Source organism: Triticum aestivum, chromosome 7D (genome assembly GCF_018294505.1).
Source record: "Triticum aestivum cultivar Chinese Spring chromosome 7D, IWGSC CS RefSeq v2.1, whole genome shotgun sequence".
Classification (NCBI taxonomy): domain Eukaryota; kingdom Viridiplantae; phylum Streptophyta; class Magnoliopsida; order Poales; family Poaceae; genus Triticum; species Triticum aestivum.
Genome location: NC_057814.1, coordinates 207,909,618 through 207,926,519, shown reverse-complemented (window position 1 = coordinate 207,926,519; position 16,902 = coordinate 207,909,618). Strand labels below are relative to the sequence as shown.

The 16,902-nt window shown below is 48.2% G+C and overlaps 1 protein-coding gene and 1 pseudogene across 2 annotated transcripts in view; one reads left to right on the top strand and one right to left on the bottom strand.

The window, feature by feature from the left end:
- LOC123169478 (putative wall-associated receptor kinase-like 16) overlaps positions 1-10,159 on the top strand; it is a 12,912-nt gene extending 2,753 nt beyond the window's left edge. The window contains exons 2-5 of one of the 2 annotated variants that reach the window (XM_044587354.1): positions 5,771-6,846; positions 6,931-6,976; positions 7,574-8,524; positions 8,657-10,159. In XM_044587354.1, coding sequence (XP_044443289.1) covers positions 6,964-6,976; positions 7,574-8,524; positions 8,657-9,864 — 2,172 coding nt within the window. In that variant the 5' untranslated portion in view covers positions 5,771-6,846; positions 6,931-6,963 and the 3' untranslated portion in view covers positions 9,865-10,159. Of the gene's footprint in view, positions 1-5,770; positions 6,847-6,930; positions 8,525-8,656 lie in introns of both variants that reach the window. The other variant, XM_044587353.1, reaches the window with a different exon arrangement.
- Positions 1,634-5,509, bottom strand: LOC123169479 (wall-associated receptor kinase 3-like; annotated as a pseudogene).
- Positions 10,160-16,902: the final 6,743 nt, after the last annotated feature.

Genomic DNA, 16,902 nt, shown 5'->3' with positions numbered 1-16,902 from the left:
CTCCCCCTCCCAGCGGTCCCCCTCCTCTAATCCCCTCCCGCCGCCGCCGGCGTAGGCCTCCGGGCCTGGCTCGCGTGATGCCGGTGGCGGCGGCCCCGTTCTTTTCCTCCCCGCGCGGCGCTGTGGCTCGGGCGATGGCGCCGGCGGCGGTGCACCCAGGCCGGCGTCGGATCCGGTGGCGGCTCGTCTTCGCAGGCGGCGCAGCTCCGGGTGGCGAGGTGGCGGTGGCGTGGCTGCTTGGCTGCGGGGCGGCGCGATGGCTGGCGGCAGAGCCCTTCCGGCCTAGATCTGGGCCCTTTTGGGCCCCATCTGGGTCTGGGTGGGCCTGGCGTGTGCTTTTCGGCGTCATCTCCGGCGGACGGAGGTGTGGCTTGGGCTGGGGGTGGCGGAGATGGTGGCGCGTGTACTGCAGCGCAGCGACGGGAGCTTCACGAGCCCGCTTCGGGCTCGGCCGGGCAGGGGTGCCTGGTTTGCTCCTGAGCTACGTCCGGTCGGTCACCGCCGAGGGTGGTGGAGGTTGTCCCCTCCCACGTGGCCGCTGACCCTGCTGCTCCTCGTTTCCGGTTGGTTCCTCTCGATCCTGCCGGTCTCGCTTCGCTTGTCACGGTGAGACGGCGTTGGTGACTGCGAGTCCGTGGTGGCGCATATTGGCAGACAGCAAGTATGGTGGAGCGCGATGGATTGTCTGGGGTCGTGGTGGGTTGGAGGTTGGGAGAAATCCTTGTCGGCTTGTTCGGCACCGACGCGGTGACGCCTGTGGGCGCCGCCGTGCCTTCCTGAAGGGCGTCGGATATCCCCCTTCCCTCCCACGGCCCTTCGCGTACCGGGGGAAACCCTAGGCCATGTCCGGTAGCAGCGTCGTTGTCGTCGCGTTCCTTCTTGAAGGTGTTGCTTGGCATGCGGCGTTTCGTGGTGCTAGGAGCGTGGTGGAATTCTCCGGCGGGCGCAGCGGTTGCGAGTCATCTTCGTTTTCGTTGATCCGCCGTTGTCGGCATTTTCTTCCTTTTGTATTTTCTCTTTCTTTTCTTTTGGGCGTGCCTGTGCTGCTTCCGCCCCAGCACCTATCGTTGGTTGTATCGATGTTGTTGCTTTGTAATACAAAGCGGGGGGAAACCCTTTTTCGGTATATCCCTTGCTTTTTCTGTGTCCATATGAATTCTAACTATGAATGCATTAAGGCTAAAATCAATGGGCATTATCAGCACACTGCTGCAGTCTTTTTACACATATCAGATATCAGAATAGGTTAGTTACTAACTGTTCTTCTATTTTGGCAGCTACACGATAAATCTCTGGCTAGTTTACACCTAGGAAGGATTGTGAAAGATATGCCTGATGATGTCATCTAACTTGAGGCACGTGGCCTCTTTCTGAAAATATATACATGTGGTCGTTTATTATTATTTATTAAATTTACTTCTGAATATAGTCGAAACCTTGTTCCATGCAAACTAAAAATAATTGTTGATTACTGAAACCTGTCTGTAAGCATATTTAAAAAGGACGTGACAATTTACTGAAGAACCAAGTAAGAAAAAAACAAGAGCTCTTTTATTTTTGATAGCAATTTTTACTGAGTCAGGAAGGGCACCAGCTTCATTAATTGAAACAAATAAAAGGGGTATCAATCAGGTTACCGAGGCAAACTCATAGATGACATGCATTCTTCCTCCATACTATATCGCCTACTGAAGTTGTCATCATCAGCATTGGCATTGTTCTGTTCCATTGGTGTATTGTTTTCCACAGTTTGCATCACTTCAAGTTTTGTCTCAACTTGCCTCATTGTAGGCCTATCTTCACCCTTTAAGCTTAAGCACATCAGTGCTACTGCTGCAACTTCTTTGGCTTCTTCAGACCCTTCCTCGATGACTTGCTGGTCTAGCATCTCGAAGAGTTTGTCTTGGTTTACTCTCAAGATGAATTCAGCAGTTAGACTGGCTCCTGGTGTTGACAGGTGGACACATGGCTTCTTCCTTGTTAATATCTCCACAAGCATGACACCAAAGCTATACACATCACTTTTCTCGGTGAGTCGCCGTGTGTGGTAATACTCAGGATCCAAATATCCAAAAGTTCCTTGAACGGCAGTTGTAACTCCAGTTTGGTCGATGGGGATGCCTCGAGAAGCTCCAAAATCTGATACTTTTGCTCTGAGGTGATCGTCAAGTAGTACATTGGCAGACTTGATATCTCTATGGACTATTGATACTGAAGCAGCTGAGTGCAGATAAGCAAGGCATCTTGAGGTTTCAAGGGCTATTCTTAGCCGATCTTTCGAGGGCACTGATAGTGGAGTGCTGACATGAAGATGATCAGAAAGAGTTCCATTTGAAATGAATTCGTAGACCAACAATGGAACTTATGTCTCAAGACAACATCCAAAAAGCTTCACTACATTCCTGTGGTTCACTTGAGAAAGGATGGCAACCTCATTGATGAAATCATCTGTTTCTCTCAGAATTACAACTTTTGACTTCTTGATGGCAACAACACGTTTGTCAGATAAAATCCCTTTGTAGACAGTGCCGTGGCCTCCACCTCCAAGTTTCCGAGCCTCGTCAAACTTATTTGTTGCCTTCTCAAGCTCTTCTAATTTGAACATCATCCTTTCAGCGATATGCTTGTCTACAAGCTGCTGTAGCAACAACCCTCTGTTCTTTTTGAAGAAAAAATCTCTTGACTTCCTTGCTTTCCAAACCATGAGCTTTTGTCTTACAATCAGAACGCTGAGGATAATTAGAAGAGTGCCCACACCACTGCCTATTCCTACCGCAGTGACAAATCCTGGAGAATTCATAATCAATCGGCTTGGGTCTAGATTTTGAGTAAATAAACAAATGTATAAACAGTCATGAATATTGACAATACAATAATATTCACTTATATTACGATGTTATCAAAGTATTTTGCAATCTTGCTGATTACCTGAATTTTTTGATTTGGCTGATTTGGTTGAAGAACATCCATTTTGTTTTCGGGGGTTACCAGTGGTGCCATGCGGACAGGTACAGGTATATGACCCTATCAGATTGATGCACTGGCCAAAGCAGGAGTACTCGCCTTGACTTGTACACTCGTCGATATCTGCAGTAGTAATGAAGCTAAGTAGTTTGTGGCTTTGTGCACTACTGAAGTAATGGTACTAATTATACAGGGAGTCTTTTTTTTTAGAAAAGGAGGATGACCCCCGGCCTCTGCATCTGGGCGATGCATACGGCCACTTTATTAATTATTCTCACAAGACCTTACAAAGTCATACAACAGTAAGACTAAAGCCGCCGTCTAAGCAAGAAACTGTCACTACACCTATCCAGTTGATGAAGGGGCGCAGATAGCCTGGGCCTAATACCAAACAGACATCGCAGCCAAGCCTAACATCTAAGACCTGAGACCCCAACCTAGCCACTTGCCGGGTCTGGGGCACACACTGGTCCGGCGTGCTCTCAGAGGCCGCCGCCGCCAACTGCCACCGCTCCATCTTCAGAACTGTACTGATGCATCAACCTTGCTCGGTCCAGCTATCGTCGACGCCACCACGGCGCCTAACGGCACCTCCTCCCTGCGCGCAAACAGCTGGACACGTCGCGGTCGCCACTGATACACCTCAGCGCCATGCTGCCACGTACCACCAGCCGACACAGCTTGAAGCCCTTGGAGGATCTGTCGTGCGTAGCACCTGCCGACCAGGCATGACCAAGCGTAGCACCTGTCGGTCAGGCATGACTTGACATCTCCACCGAAGCTCCGTGCAAGACGAAGCCGCTCCACCTCCTGCCTCTGACTTCCAGCGCTGCTCCACAAAACGACGCTCCCAAGAGAGAAACGACACCGCAGTGCCGCCATCGTCCGGTCTGGAACACCAGATCCTAGGGTTTCCCCCGGAGCAATACGAGTGGGTCGACGGTAGTCACATGACGATGCCTTCATCAAGGTAACGACGTGGAACGCCGCCATCGCCCGCCGTCGGCTCGGTTTTCACCGGCAACTACGTCTCCCCGACTCGCAGCTGGTGCCAGATGACGGATCCCGAGATCCGAACACCCAGCCTCAGGCCGACCACCTCTGACGGAAGAGATGACCACCACCGCCGGCTGCACCGGTCAGAACAGATCTGATCGGAGGTGCCGCCGACGAGACCACCAGGCCCTCCACGCCGCCGTCGCCGATCTGAAGGCAGCATGCACGCCACCGCAGCCAACGGCCGCCGCCGCCGCCCGAAGGGCCATCCGCAGCGCCCGCAGCCCTGGCCTCCGCCGCGCCAAGCCGTCGCCGTCCGAGGACGGGCCGGCCTCCCGCCGCCTGCCGCCATCCGCCGCGCCGCAGATCCCAGATCGGTCGCGCCACCACACGCCTTGGGGTCCGCCCCACCCCGGAGACGCGCGAGAGAGGAGATCCCCCGCCACCGCCGTCGGCCCCCGGGCTTAGCCCGGCGGCGTCTTCCGGCGGCGGCGGAGGGAGGGGAGGAGGGAGTTTGCGGCGGCGGCGGCTAGGTTTCTGGCTGCCTGAGTCGCCCTAGGGGGAGGCGACGCGGGCGTTACCTCAAATTATACAGGGAGTCTAGTAGCATACCTTGGCATCCGTGTTGCACGTAAGGGTTACCTTCGTAGCCATGCCAACACTGGCATGTGTAACCTCCTCTTGAGTCGTCAGGTTTATGGTACACAAGGCACTCACTGTTTTCACTGAGGCATCCAAAGTCACTTGAATTGCTGCTAGCCTCAGCACATGACAAGTTACTGAACACCCAACTGACAGCCGTTCTAACTGGTACTCCTGGTATGGAGTGTAGTACGCCTTTGGAGGCACCAAGGCTGGTGTCAGATGACACCGCCTTCTGCAGCACCATGGCATTCTTCTTCTTGCTCCACCATTTGCTCTCCACCAAAGCAAGACTTGAGTTGACCTGCAAGTTCTCTTTCTCCACGCTGTACTTGATGGAAAACATATTTGAGTCAGGTTGCACGTTCATTGCACTGCAACAACCAACACCAGCACATGTGCCATCAGTTGCTATCACAGGATGACCCGGCATGCATCCTGGGCGACAAGTGGTACCTGCAGGTTCTGTGCCGGGAGAATGCCATTGAAGAAACACAATGATTCCACACCCCATAACAACGATTTTATTCCTGTCTGCTAACACCCTATATAGGCTTTCATCGAGGGGGACTGACCAATTCATATGGATGTAACCGTCGGGCCACTCATCCCCCGCCAAGGTGAGGATCCCACTGTCAATGTACAGGGTGCTGTCTTGCACTGATATTTCAAGCACTTCGACGCCAGAACTGTTCATGAAGAGCTTTGGGGGATGATATGTCTCGTTGCAGGCAAGCTTGAAGCCCTCACGGTGGCACCCGGCACTGATACCAAATGGGTAAGGTATGCTTATGTTGCTGCATCTGCTGATGCAGTTGGGCGATGCGATGTTGGCTCAGACTAGCACTAACATGGTGGCCAAAAGCTGCAGAAGGTGCAGCAGGGCTGCTATACCTGCCACACTCATTTGTGTGATGTGGCTGTATGCAGCTCAGCCACACGGAAGTGCTAACTAGCCCTTTTTTGGTGTGTGTATAGCCATTGTAGTGTGAAACTGCAAGCTCTTCTCTGTGTTATGTGCCACTTATATGCAGAATAGACAGGGCTTATCATACGGCGGTAACAAATAAAAAGATCAATACCTGCTTACCTTTCTATTTCTTACTGACTGATTTAAGGATATCTTTCTTCATCAAGTTTACCTTCACAAGACATTTGGCACTTGCAGGATAGGTAAAAGCCTTATGTGTGGACACCCTGTGATAAGTGACCTTTACTTCTACATACATGAACAAGAATTGATGGAAACTTCAAATCTGCCAAGTGCCAAGTCTAATTGTCCAAATGCCTGGCAATGAGGAGTCCCTGTCGTCCTGCATTTTTCTATGTACAAGGAACTGCAAGCCTGTCAAGTCTGTTGTCCTAATGCCTGATAAATAAGGAGGCTCTATCATCTTCCATTTGTCTCTGCACAGAAAAAGCAACGACAATTATTGGAGTTATACATAGCTTATACGCATGGCTAGTTACTTGATGCCGACTTCATGAAGCAGTCAAGGAATCGCTAGAATTACTATAAGCCTCGGGCCGGCCGATGCCGTCTAGTTTTTAATATTTTGGTTGATGTAACCAGACTCCAAAGCTGACTGAGTATGCATTGAAACCACAATGGCATTCGACCTGCTTTACAAGTTGCAGTATAAATGAATAGTGTTAGGACTAGAGGGAAGTTGAGCTTCTTGTTTTTCTGCAATACTGCGACTAATGGCAGGTTTTATTGATACAGTTTTGAAATTGCTTGCAAAGACTAATGCCTCAAAATAAGATTAAAAGACTAATCCAAAAAGAGGAAGCATTTAATGGACTTGCGGAATGATCTCTTGGGCAGCAAGTTGCTTCGTAGTCTTTCCAGCAGGGGAAGACACTATCTGTGGCAAGTGACTTGTTAAACCATGGACAGTTGCATTTAAGGGCTTTCGACACTATAATTACTGTTTTTTGTCCGATGAGCACAATCAAAGAAGCTGGCCTGCCCCTGCGAAGGGTGATACTTTAAATAATGGAACCTAATGCATTGATAATTATGCTTATCAGAGAGAAGGAAATTCAAGATATATGCATGATGCTAGGTGGGATGAACAGAATGGTATTCCGGCACAAAATTCGCTCTCATGGCGTACCTCTTTAATATGCAATCTGAAGGCTTGTGTCCAAATTAGACGGCATGGAATATGTTGGTCTGACTTTCCAGGTGCTCTTGATAAAGTTTGCTTCGTTTGAAAGAATCCTTAACCGATCTGAAAGGTAAATCTATTAACTGATGTTTATTCTCATTTAGCAGATAACTAGCATGTCATGACCCATAAACTTTTTTTTTGAATTGTTCAGATATATCCAAGGCTTTCAGGATATTTTTTAAGCATGTCACCAGGAGGTACCTTTCCAGCTTTCCTTGTCAAACTCTTGCTAACTCTGTTTCGTTTATCTGTACAAGTTTTATATAGTAGTACTTGTAAAATAGTACAATAGAAAATAGCACTAGTCACACTCGGTTCTGATGGTGTATAATGGACTGGTTCTGCATTCTGATGTGGTCAAGCCATCAAGGTATGACCAAAATGCCTTTTCGTCCAAGCAAAAGTAACCAAATCACACATCTATACCATCGGGAACATCCCTTAGAGCAGTAATTGTATTCTCTAGAAAACTGCGAGCAATACTTATCTAGGTTTGTGTGAACAAGTCTCCTTGTAAAAAAATGTTTTTTCATGCCTGGGAGGTCAAGTAATCTGCAAATGTAGACTAGTTCTAGGCATGTGATGGAGTTCAGCATGTAAAAATACTAATGAATCTGTTGTCCTGGTCATCACTTTTCCAGTTCCCCACAAATGTTGTCCAGAACACATAAATTCTTGCTGAAGGGTAATTTTGATGAACAGCAGCAAATTCCTAGTTACCTTCTTCAATACATATACATTCAGAAACTCATGCTTCATTTGTGTGATTGACGAAATGAGAATGCTTTCTCTAGTTGGCGCTGTGGTGCTGCTGCTGCTCAGGGGCAGCATAACACTGGCGACAGCAGCAAGTTCCGTGAACATCGCTTTGCCCGGCTGCAAGAGCAAATGCGGCGATGTGGACATCCCGTACCCCTTCGGCACCACCCCCGGCTGCTACCAGCCGGGCTTCATGGTCACCTGCAATGAGACGCACCGTCCGCCAAAGCTGTTCCTGGACAACGGTGCCATTCCTGGTCCTGGCCCTGAGGTTGTGGAGGTATCCCTGGCGAACAGCACGGTGCGCGTCGGGAGCTGGGTTTCGCACTTCGTCGTGGGCAACACGAGCCACGTGCAGCTGGCCTTCAGCCGAGGCTCCCCCTTCGTGCTGTCGGCCAAGGCGAACAGCCTCGTCATCGTGGGGTGTGGCTTCCGTATCCTCCTGCACATCGTTGATGGGTGGACATATGGCTCCTGCGCGTCCTTCTGTCCGATCAATAACAGCACCGGCGAGCCGTTCTTGCCCGACGTCGTGTGCAACGGCATAGGCTGCTGCCAGCCGTCCATCCCGATTGGCCTTCGGTCCTGTCGTATCGAGCTCTCCTCGCTCGACGGTGCTGGCGGGTGCCCGATCGCCCCGTCCCCGTCCCCGGCTCCGGCGTTCAACGTGAGCGTGCACATGGTGGAGCAGGAGTGGTGGAGCGACGGGTCACACGTTTATGGTCTTCAGCAATACTTCATGGACCTCCTGTCTTACCCTGACATGAGCCCGTTCTTCGTTCCTGCCATTGCGGCCTGGGGGTTGGGCGAGTTATCCTGCGAAGAGGCCGCCCAGAGGCCAGATTTTGGGTGCCACAGCAAGAACAGTATGTGTCTCAACTCCACAAATGGCGCCGAAGGCTATGTCTGCCGGTGCAGTGACGGCTACCAGGGCAATCCTTACATGACAAATGGATGCCAAGGAGGGCGAGGTCGTCTAGCAGCTGGTAAGTCTCTAGACAGGGAATTGTGTAAGCATTAGTTCATCTATCTGCACCGGCACCTTTTTTACAGAATTAAACTAGGATATATAATTTCAAGCAGGCTTTTTTTACAGTGTTGTCTGTAAATTTCGGCAGGAATAATTTTCTCCATAGGAGTTGGCAGCGGCATAATTATTTTGCTTCTAGTTCTTGCTGTTGTCTTTGCTATAAAAAAGGTCAAGGATCAGAAAGCAAAGATGATGAAGGAATATTTCTTCAAGCAAAACCGTGGGTTATTGCTCCAGCAGTTAGTAGACACAGATATAGCTGAAAGGATGATTTTCAGCTTAGAAGAGCTTGAGACAGCAACAAATAAATTTGATGAAGCTCGCATTCTCGGTGGTGGAGGGCACGGCACGGTCTACAAAGGCATTTTATCAGATCAACACGTTGTTGCTATAAAGAAGTCCAAAACCGTAATCAAAAGAGAGATCGACGAGTTCATAAATGAAGTCGCCATCCTTTCTCAAATCAATCACAGGAATGTGGTAAAGCTGTTTGGTTGCTGTCTCGAGACAGAAGTTCCATTGCTAATCTACGAGTTCATTTCCAATGGTACCCTCTATGCCCATCTTCATACTGATGGTCCTCAATCACTATCATGGAAAGACAGATTACGAATTGCATATGAAGTTGCAAGTTCTTTGGCCTATCTTCACTCGGCTGCTTTGATATCAACAATCCACAGGGACGTCAAGACATCTAACATACTGCTAGATGATCGCTTGACGGCAAAAGTGTCAGACTTTGGCGCTTCTAGAGGTATTGCAATTGACCAATCAGGGGTAACAACTGCCATCCAAGGAACTTATGGATATCTGGATCCTGAGTACTACTACACAGGCCGACTGACGGAGAAGAGCGATGTTTACAGCTTCGGTGTCATGCTTGTGGAACTACTTACAAGAAAAAAACCAACCAGCTACGTGCCGTCAGAAGGCGTCAGTCTAGTAGCACACTTCATGTTGCTGTTGAACCAAGATAGACTGAGTGAAATACTAGATTCACAGGTTTCCCAGGAGGCTGGGGATGAAGCCAAGGAAGTAGCGGCAATCGCAGCAATGTGCTTGGGGATGAAGGGGGAAGACAGGCCGACCATGCGGTACGTGGAAACGAAACTCCAGGGGCTGCAGAGTTTGGAGAACACCGTGAAGGGCGACCCAGAAATGGAAGAAATTCCGGTTAAACTACGCCACAGAACATTTGAAAGAAGCAGAGACAATGCTGATAAGGAGGGTCACAGTAACAGCAGGCGATATAGCATGGAGGAGGCGATGTTGTTTTCAGCGAGCTTGCAGCGATGATCTTGAGGACATTCTTCATTGGATTATGTGGTCTCTCTGTGCGCTTCTGAAATTCATCATAAAGTTCTGCTGTGAGAGCTGTGGTAGTTCCGCTTTATGTAATTATCAAAATATCTCGAGTAACGGCGCAGGTATACGCTCCGGCACGTGTGTTTATATCTGGAAATACACTTGAACTTTATGTAGTTCTTACAGCTGAATTTACATTTGTATTTGTTGTGCAATTGATGCAATCGTATAACACATAGAGGTGTAGGACAGATGTACAGTTTGTTTTGCTTCCGCTCCGTGCGGTACTTCCGCTCTGGCGCCACCTCTGTAACGTGGTTTCATTGTGCTATGTGACCCGAAGCGGTAGTACAGCCACCTCTGTAACGTGGTTTCATTGTGCTATATGATCCGAAGCGGTAGACCTCTGTAACGTGGTTTCATTGTGCTATATGATCCGAAGCGGTAGTACCGCTGAAGGGTGGACGATAGTACCGCTCCGGCGGCACTATCGCAGCAGCACTGAACGTGCTCGCTAGCCATAGCTGGAACTGCCGCCTGAAGTGGTAGTATCGCTTCTAGGAGCGGCAGTACTGCTTTACTACGGGCCAAGGCATAACGGTTGGATTCGTCCCCACCTATAAAAGAGGGTCTTCTTAACGGTTGGATTCGTCTCCATCTATAAAAAAGGGTCTTCTTCTCCAATGGTTCTTATCTCTAGAGCTCGTGTTTTCCCTTCATTGTTGACCTTCTTTGAGCTTGCTATCTCTCAATCCCTCAAATGATTCTTGTTTCTTCTTGAGGAAAAGAGAAAGAGAGAAGATCTAGATCTATTCTTCCACCAGTCATTTTCTCCTTTAAGTGAGGGGAACCCTTTGGATCTAGATCTTGCAGTTCTTTTATGTTCTCTTCTTGTGTTCTTTCTCTTATTTTCCTCCATAGCATTAGTTGTGGTGGGATTTGGGAGAGAAGGACTTGGGCACTCCGTGTGCCCTTGCCATTGCATTTGGTTCATAGGTTTGAGTCCTCCACGATGATAAGTGGAAGTGAAGTTTGATTAGCCTATTGCTCTTGGATGCTTGGTACCATAGAGCTTGCTCCTCTTGGGTTCTTGGGCGCCCTAGACGGTTGGTTGTCGTGGAGCTCAATCATTGTGGTGTAAAGCTCCGGCAAACCGTCGGGGTCTCCAATTAAGTTATGGAGACTGCCCCGAGCAATTTGCACGGGTTCGGTGACCGCCCCCAAGGGTTGCCAATTGTACGAGTTCGGTGACCGCCCTCAAGGGTCCTTTAATGTAATCACGACATCTTGCATTGTACGAGGGCATGAGGAAATTACAGTGGCCCTAATGGCATTTTGGGGAGCATTGTGCCTCCACACCACTCCAAACGGAAATTAGCATCCACAAGGGTGTCAACTTCGGGATACATCGTCATCTCCGCGTGCCTTGGTTATTTCTTACCCGAGCCCTTACTTATGCACTTTACTTTGTGACAGCCATAGTGTTTTGTGTTATATATCTTGCTATCACTTAGTTGTTTATCTTGCTTAACATAAGTTGTTGGTGCACATAGATGAGCCTAGTCGATTTAGGTTTTGTGCTTGTCAAATTAAACGCTAGTTTTATTCCGCATTTATTCAAGCCTAAACCATAATTATTTTAAAGCACCTATTCAGCCCCCCCCCCTTCTAGGCGACATCCACGATCTTTCAGCCGTTACACGCCATCCAGAACAGACAGCGAAGAGATCCAGAGAAGAAGAACCGCTGGAGATTCTTCTGGTTTTGTTCATCCATCTTCATACTCATTTCATCTCATCATCATCATCATCATGATGGTACGAGGAATCCCAAGTTGTAAGATCAGGGTGTATAACTCTATTTATACTCATCGTCGATATGGTTTTTATGGATTTATTCTCTATGATGATTGGTTATTCTCTTTCGATGTGTGAGTAAGTCCTCCTAGGCGTGGGAGATGTAGGTGAATGGTAAGATTCATTTGTGCCTATCTTATATGTCGTCATTCGTGTTAGTAGTCTTGATTTGTTTAGTAAGTTGTTATACTGTGGTGAACGCTATGTGTGTTATCCAATTTAAGGGCCCAGACAATATGATCTAAAGACATACATAGGTAACACATATTGTTTAGGGAATCTGCGACCTCTGACATGACAGGTGGAGACATCTATGAGAACCGAAGACAATATGAAATAACGGTGATCCATCGAACTTAACGCATGGTTTCGATTTAAAACCTTAATTGTGGACACGGCCTTGTCGTGGCAACGTCGAAGCAGGACCACAGTGTGGAATATAATCCTGCGACAAGGAGTAACATAACCCTAGGGTGATCTGCCTACAGAACAAGCAAATCAAATAATAAACTCGTGATACAAGGTAACTAGGATTATCAATGAACTGGCGCACTTGAGATATACCATGATCCGAAGTTTCTCCGTGCCTAATCTCTCTACTGTGGGAAAACACTTTTGTTTGTAGTCTTTACTTTATGCTCTTTACTTCCAAGTCGTTATTCTCGCTGCAACCATCTCATCATATTCACTGCTTAGTTTATTTGCCTCTTGGAACACTAATAGCTTCTGCAGAATCACAAGCAGTTACTTCACATTAGAGTTGTGACCACTTGTGTCTGACAGAAACGTTGCACGTAAAACTCCGCTCTTCGTTGGGACGATAATTATTTGTGACACTTACACGAAGGTGCTACACTACTCTGTGTGTCGTGCAGATCATCACGACCCATCCAACTTAGTGACGAGCCAGATGTCCTCCGATGGCGGTGGACTGCTTTCGGTATCTACACTGCTAGATCTTGCTACCTTCCACTCTTTCACAGCTCGATCACGGACTCCCACTGGCAATTCACCTGAAAGATGTGGGCTCCTTTACGAATCAAGGTATTCACCTAGCTCGTGCTACAGAACCGTCGCTGGACGGCGGATTATCTTGCTCGATGTGGTCTTCCCCACGAGGAGCGGTGTGTGTGTGCTATGTGATCTGATTCTTGAGGACATGCAACACCTTCTCGTTGGTTGCCCCTTCTCCCGTCAGGTGCGGCATGAGGTGCTCTCATGGTGTTGATCCACGACCACTCTTCTGTGGAGTTCTATGACTAGTGGTCATCTACCCACTGGCATGCCCCCACCATGCACCGTTGAGAACTATCCTTCCTCATAATGCTCACGGCCTGGGCCATTTGGAGGCATCAGAAGTGATGCATCTTCGATGACCAACAACCATCAGTCTCTCGGCTCATCTACGAGATCAAGGATGAGGCGCGGTTATGGGCCAAAACCGGCACCACGTCAATGACTAACCTACTTCTCGAGATGTAGCCTTTTTTTGTTGCCAGGGCTGAGCAATCCCTTTTTCTTCTGCTCAGGTGATCTAACACATGACATGTCATGTACATGTTGCAAGATGCACCAACCCATGCAACTTTGTTCACTCTCCTTCTATTAATAAAAAAACATGCAAGCTATGCGTATTCGTGAAAAAAATGCAAACGACAGTGACACCTCTGGTGGCTACTCGAGAGGAGGACGCCGACAAGGCCAGGTCAGATCGGCAGCGGTGTTGGAAAACATAGCATACAATTTCAAAAAAATTCCTACGCTCACGCAAGATCTATCTACGAGATGCATAGCAACGAGAGGGGGAGAGTGTGTCCACGTACCCTCGTAGACCGAAAGCGAAAGCGTTTGACAACGCGGTTCATGTAGTCGAACTTCTTCTCGTTCCGACCGATCAAGCACCGAACGTACGACACCTCCGAGTTCTGCACACGTTCAGTTCGATGACGCCCCTCGAACTCTTGATCCAGCAAAGTGTCGAGGGAGAGTTCCGTCAGCACGACGGCGTGGTGACGATGATGGTGAAGTGATCCGCGCAGGGCTTCGCCTAAGCACTACGTGAATATGACCGGAGGCGTAAACTGTGGAGGGAGGCGCTGCACACGGCTAACAATGTTGGTGTGTGTTCTAGGCGCCCCCTCCCCATGTATATATAGGTGGGAGAGGGAAGGGGCAGCCTTGGGGCGCCCCAAGTAGGAGGAATCCTACTTGCGGGCCTCCTCCAATTCGGCCTCCCCCCTTTCCTTATCTTCGGAGGGGGTAAGGAAAGAGGGGAGAGGGGAAAGGAAGGGGGAATCCTATTCCCTCTATTTCCTTCCCTCCTCCCCTTTTCCTTTCTACACTTAGATCGGACCATATGGGTGCGCACCAGCCCACAAGGGGCTGGTCTGTCCCGCCCTAGGCCCAATAAGGCCCATATCTTTGCCGGGGGTGCCCAGAACCCCTTCCAGTGACCCGATACGTACCCGGTACCCTCGGAACACTTCCGGTGTTCGAATACTATCGTCCTATATATGAATCTTTACCTCTCGACCATTTCGAGACTCCTCGTCATGTCCGTGATCTCATCCGGGACTCCGAACAACATTCGGTCATCAAATCACATAACTCATATAATACAAAATCATCATCGAACGTTAAGCGTGCGGACCCTACGGGTTCGAGAACTATGTAGACATGACCAACACACCTCTCCGGTTAATAACCAACAACGGAACCTGGATGCTCATATTGGTTCCCACATATTCTACGAAAATCTTTATCGGTCATACCGTAATGACAACATATGTTATTCCCTTTGTCATCAGTATGTTACTTGCCCGAGATTCGATCGTCGGTATCTTCATACCTAGTTCAATCTCGTTACCGGCAAGTCTCTGTACTCATTCCGTAATGCATCATCCCGTAACTAACTCATTAGTCATATTGCTTGCAAGGCTTATCATGATGTGCATTACCGAGAGGGCCCGGAGATACCTCTCCGATACTCGGAGTGACAAATCCTAATCTCGACCTATGCCAACCCAACAAACACTTTTGGAGATACATGTAGAGCATCTTTATAATCACCCAGTAACGTTGTGACGTTTGATAGCACACAAGGTATTCCTCCGGTATCCGGGAGTTGCATAATCTCATAGTCAAAGGAATATGTATAAGTCATGAAGAAAGCAATAACAATAAAACTTAATGATCATTATGCTAAGCTAACGGATGGGTCTTGTCCATCACATCATTCTCCTAATGATGTGATCTCGTTCATCAAATGACAACACATGTCTATGGTTAGGAAACTTAATCATCTTTGATGAACGAGCTAGTCTAGTTGAGGCTTACTAGGGACACTGTGTTTTGTCTATGTATCCACACATGTATCAAGTTTCCGGTTAATACAATTCTAGCATGAATAATAAACATTTATCATGATATAAGGAAATATAAATAACAACTTTATTATTGCCTCTAGGGCATATTTCCTTCAGTCTTCCACTTGCACTAGAGTCAATAATCTAGTTCACATCGTCATGTGATTTAACACCAATAGTTCACATCTTTATGTGATTAGTGCACATTGCCATGTGACTAACACCCAAAGGGTTTACTAGAGTCAATAGTCTAGTTCACATCACTATGTGATCACTAATACGTGAAGGAAATATGCCCTAGAGGCAATAATAAAAGTTGTTATTTATATTTCCTTATATCATGATAAGTGTTTATTATTCATGCTAGAATTGTATTAACCGGAAACTTAGTACATGTGTGAATACATAGACAAACAGAGTGTCACTAGTATGCCTCTACTTGACTAGCTCGTTGAATCAAAGATGGTTAAGTTTCCTAGCCATAGACATGAGTTGTCACTTGATTAACGGGATCACATCATTAGAGAATGATGTGATTGACTTGACCCATTCTGTTAACTTAGCATTCGATCGTTTAGTATATTGCTATTGCTTTCTTCATGGCTTATACATGTTCCTATGACTATGAGATTATGCAACTCCCGAATACCGGAGGAACACTTTGTGTGCTACCAAACGTCACAACGTAACTGGGTGATTATAAAGGTGCTCTACAGGTGTCTCTGATGGTACTTGTTGAGTTGGCATAGATCGAGCTTAGGATTTGTCACTCCGATTGTCGGAGAGGTATCTCTGGGCCCTCTCGGTAATACAAATCACAATAAGCCTTGCAAGCAATGCAACTAATAAGTTAGTTGCGGGATGATGTATTACGGAACGAGTAAAGAGACTTGCCGGTAACGAGATTGAACTAGGTATTGAGATACCGACGATCGAATCTCGGGCAAGTAACATACCGATGACAAAGGGAACAACGTATGTTGTTATGCGGTTTGACCGATAAAGATCTTCGTAGAATATGTGGGAGCCAATATGAGCATCCAGGTTCCGCTATTGGTTATTGACCGGAGATGTGTCTCGGTCATGTCTACATAGTTCTCGAACCCGTAGGGTCCGCACGCTTAACGTTCGCTGACGATCGGTATTATGAGTTTATGTGTTTTGATGTACCAAAGGTAGTTCGGAGTCCCGGATGAGATCGGGGACATGACGAGGAGTCTCGAAATGGTCGAGACGTAAAGATCGATATATTGGATGACTATATTCGGACATCGGAAAGATTCCGAGTGATTCGGGTATTTTTCGGAGTACCGGGGGAGTTACGGGAATATGGGATTACATATGGGCCTTAGTGGGTTTTAGGGGAAAAAGAGGAGAAGCCACGAGGGCTGGCCGCACGCCCCTCATGGGCCTAGTCCGAATTGGACTAGGGGAGGGGCTGCGCCCCCTCTTTCCTTCTCCTCCCCCTCTCCTTCCTTTCCCCTCCTAGTAGGACTAGGAAAGGAGGAATCCTACTCCTACTAGGAGGAGGATTCCTCCTCCCCTTGGCGCGCCTAGAGAGGCCGGCAGGCCTCCCCTTGCTCCTTTATATACGGGGGCAGGGGGCACCCCAAGACGCACAAGTTGATTGTTCCAAGCCGTGTGCGGTGCCCCCCTCCACCATAATCCACCTCGGTCATATCGTAGCGGTGCTTAGGCAAAGCCCTGCGTCGGTAGCATCATCATCACCGTCATCACGCTGTCGTGCTGACGGAACTCTCCCTCGAAGTTCTGCTGGATCGGAGTTCGTGGGACGTCACCGAGCTGAA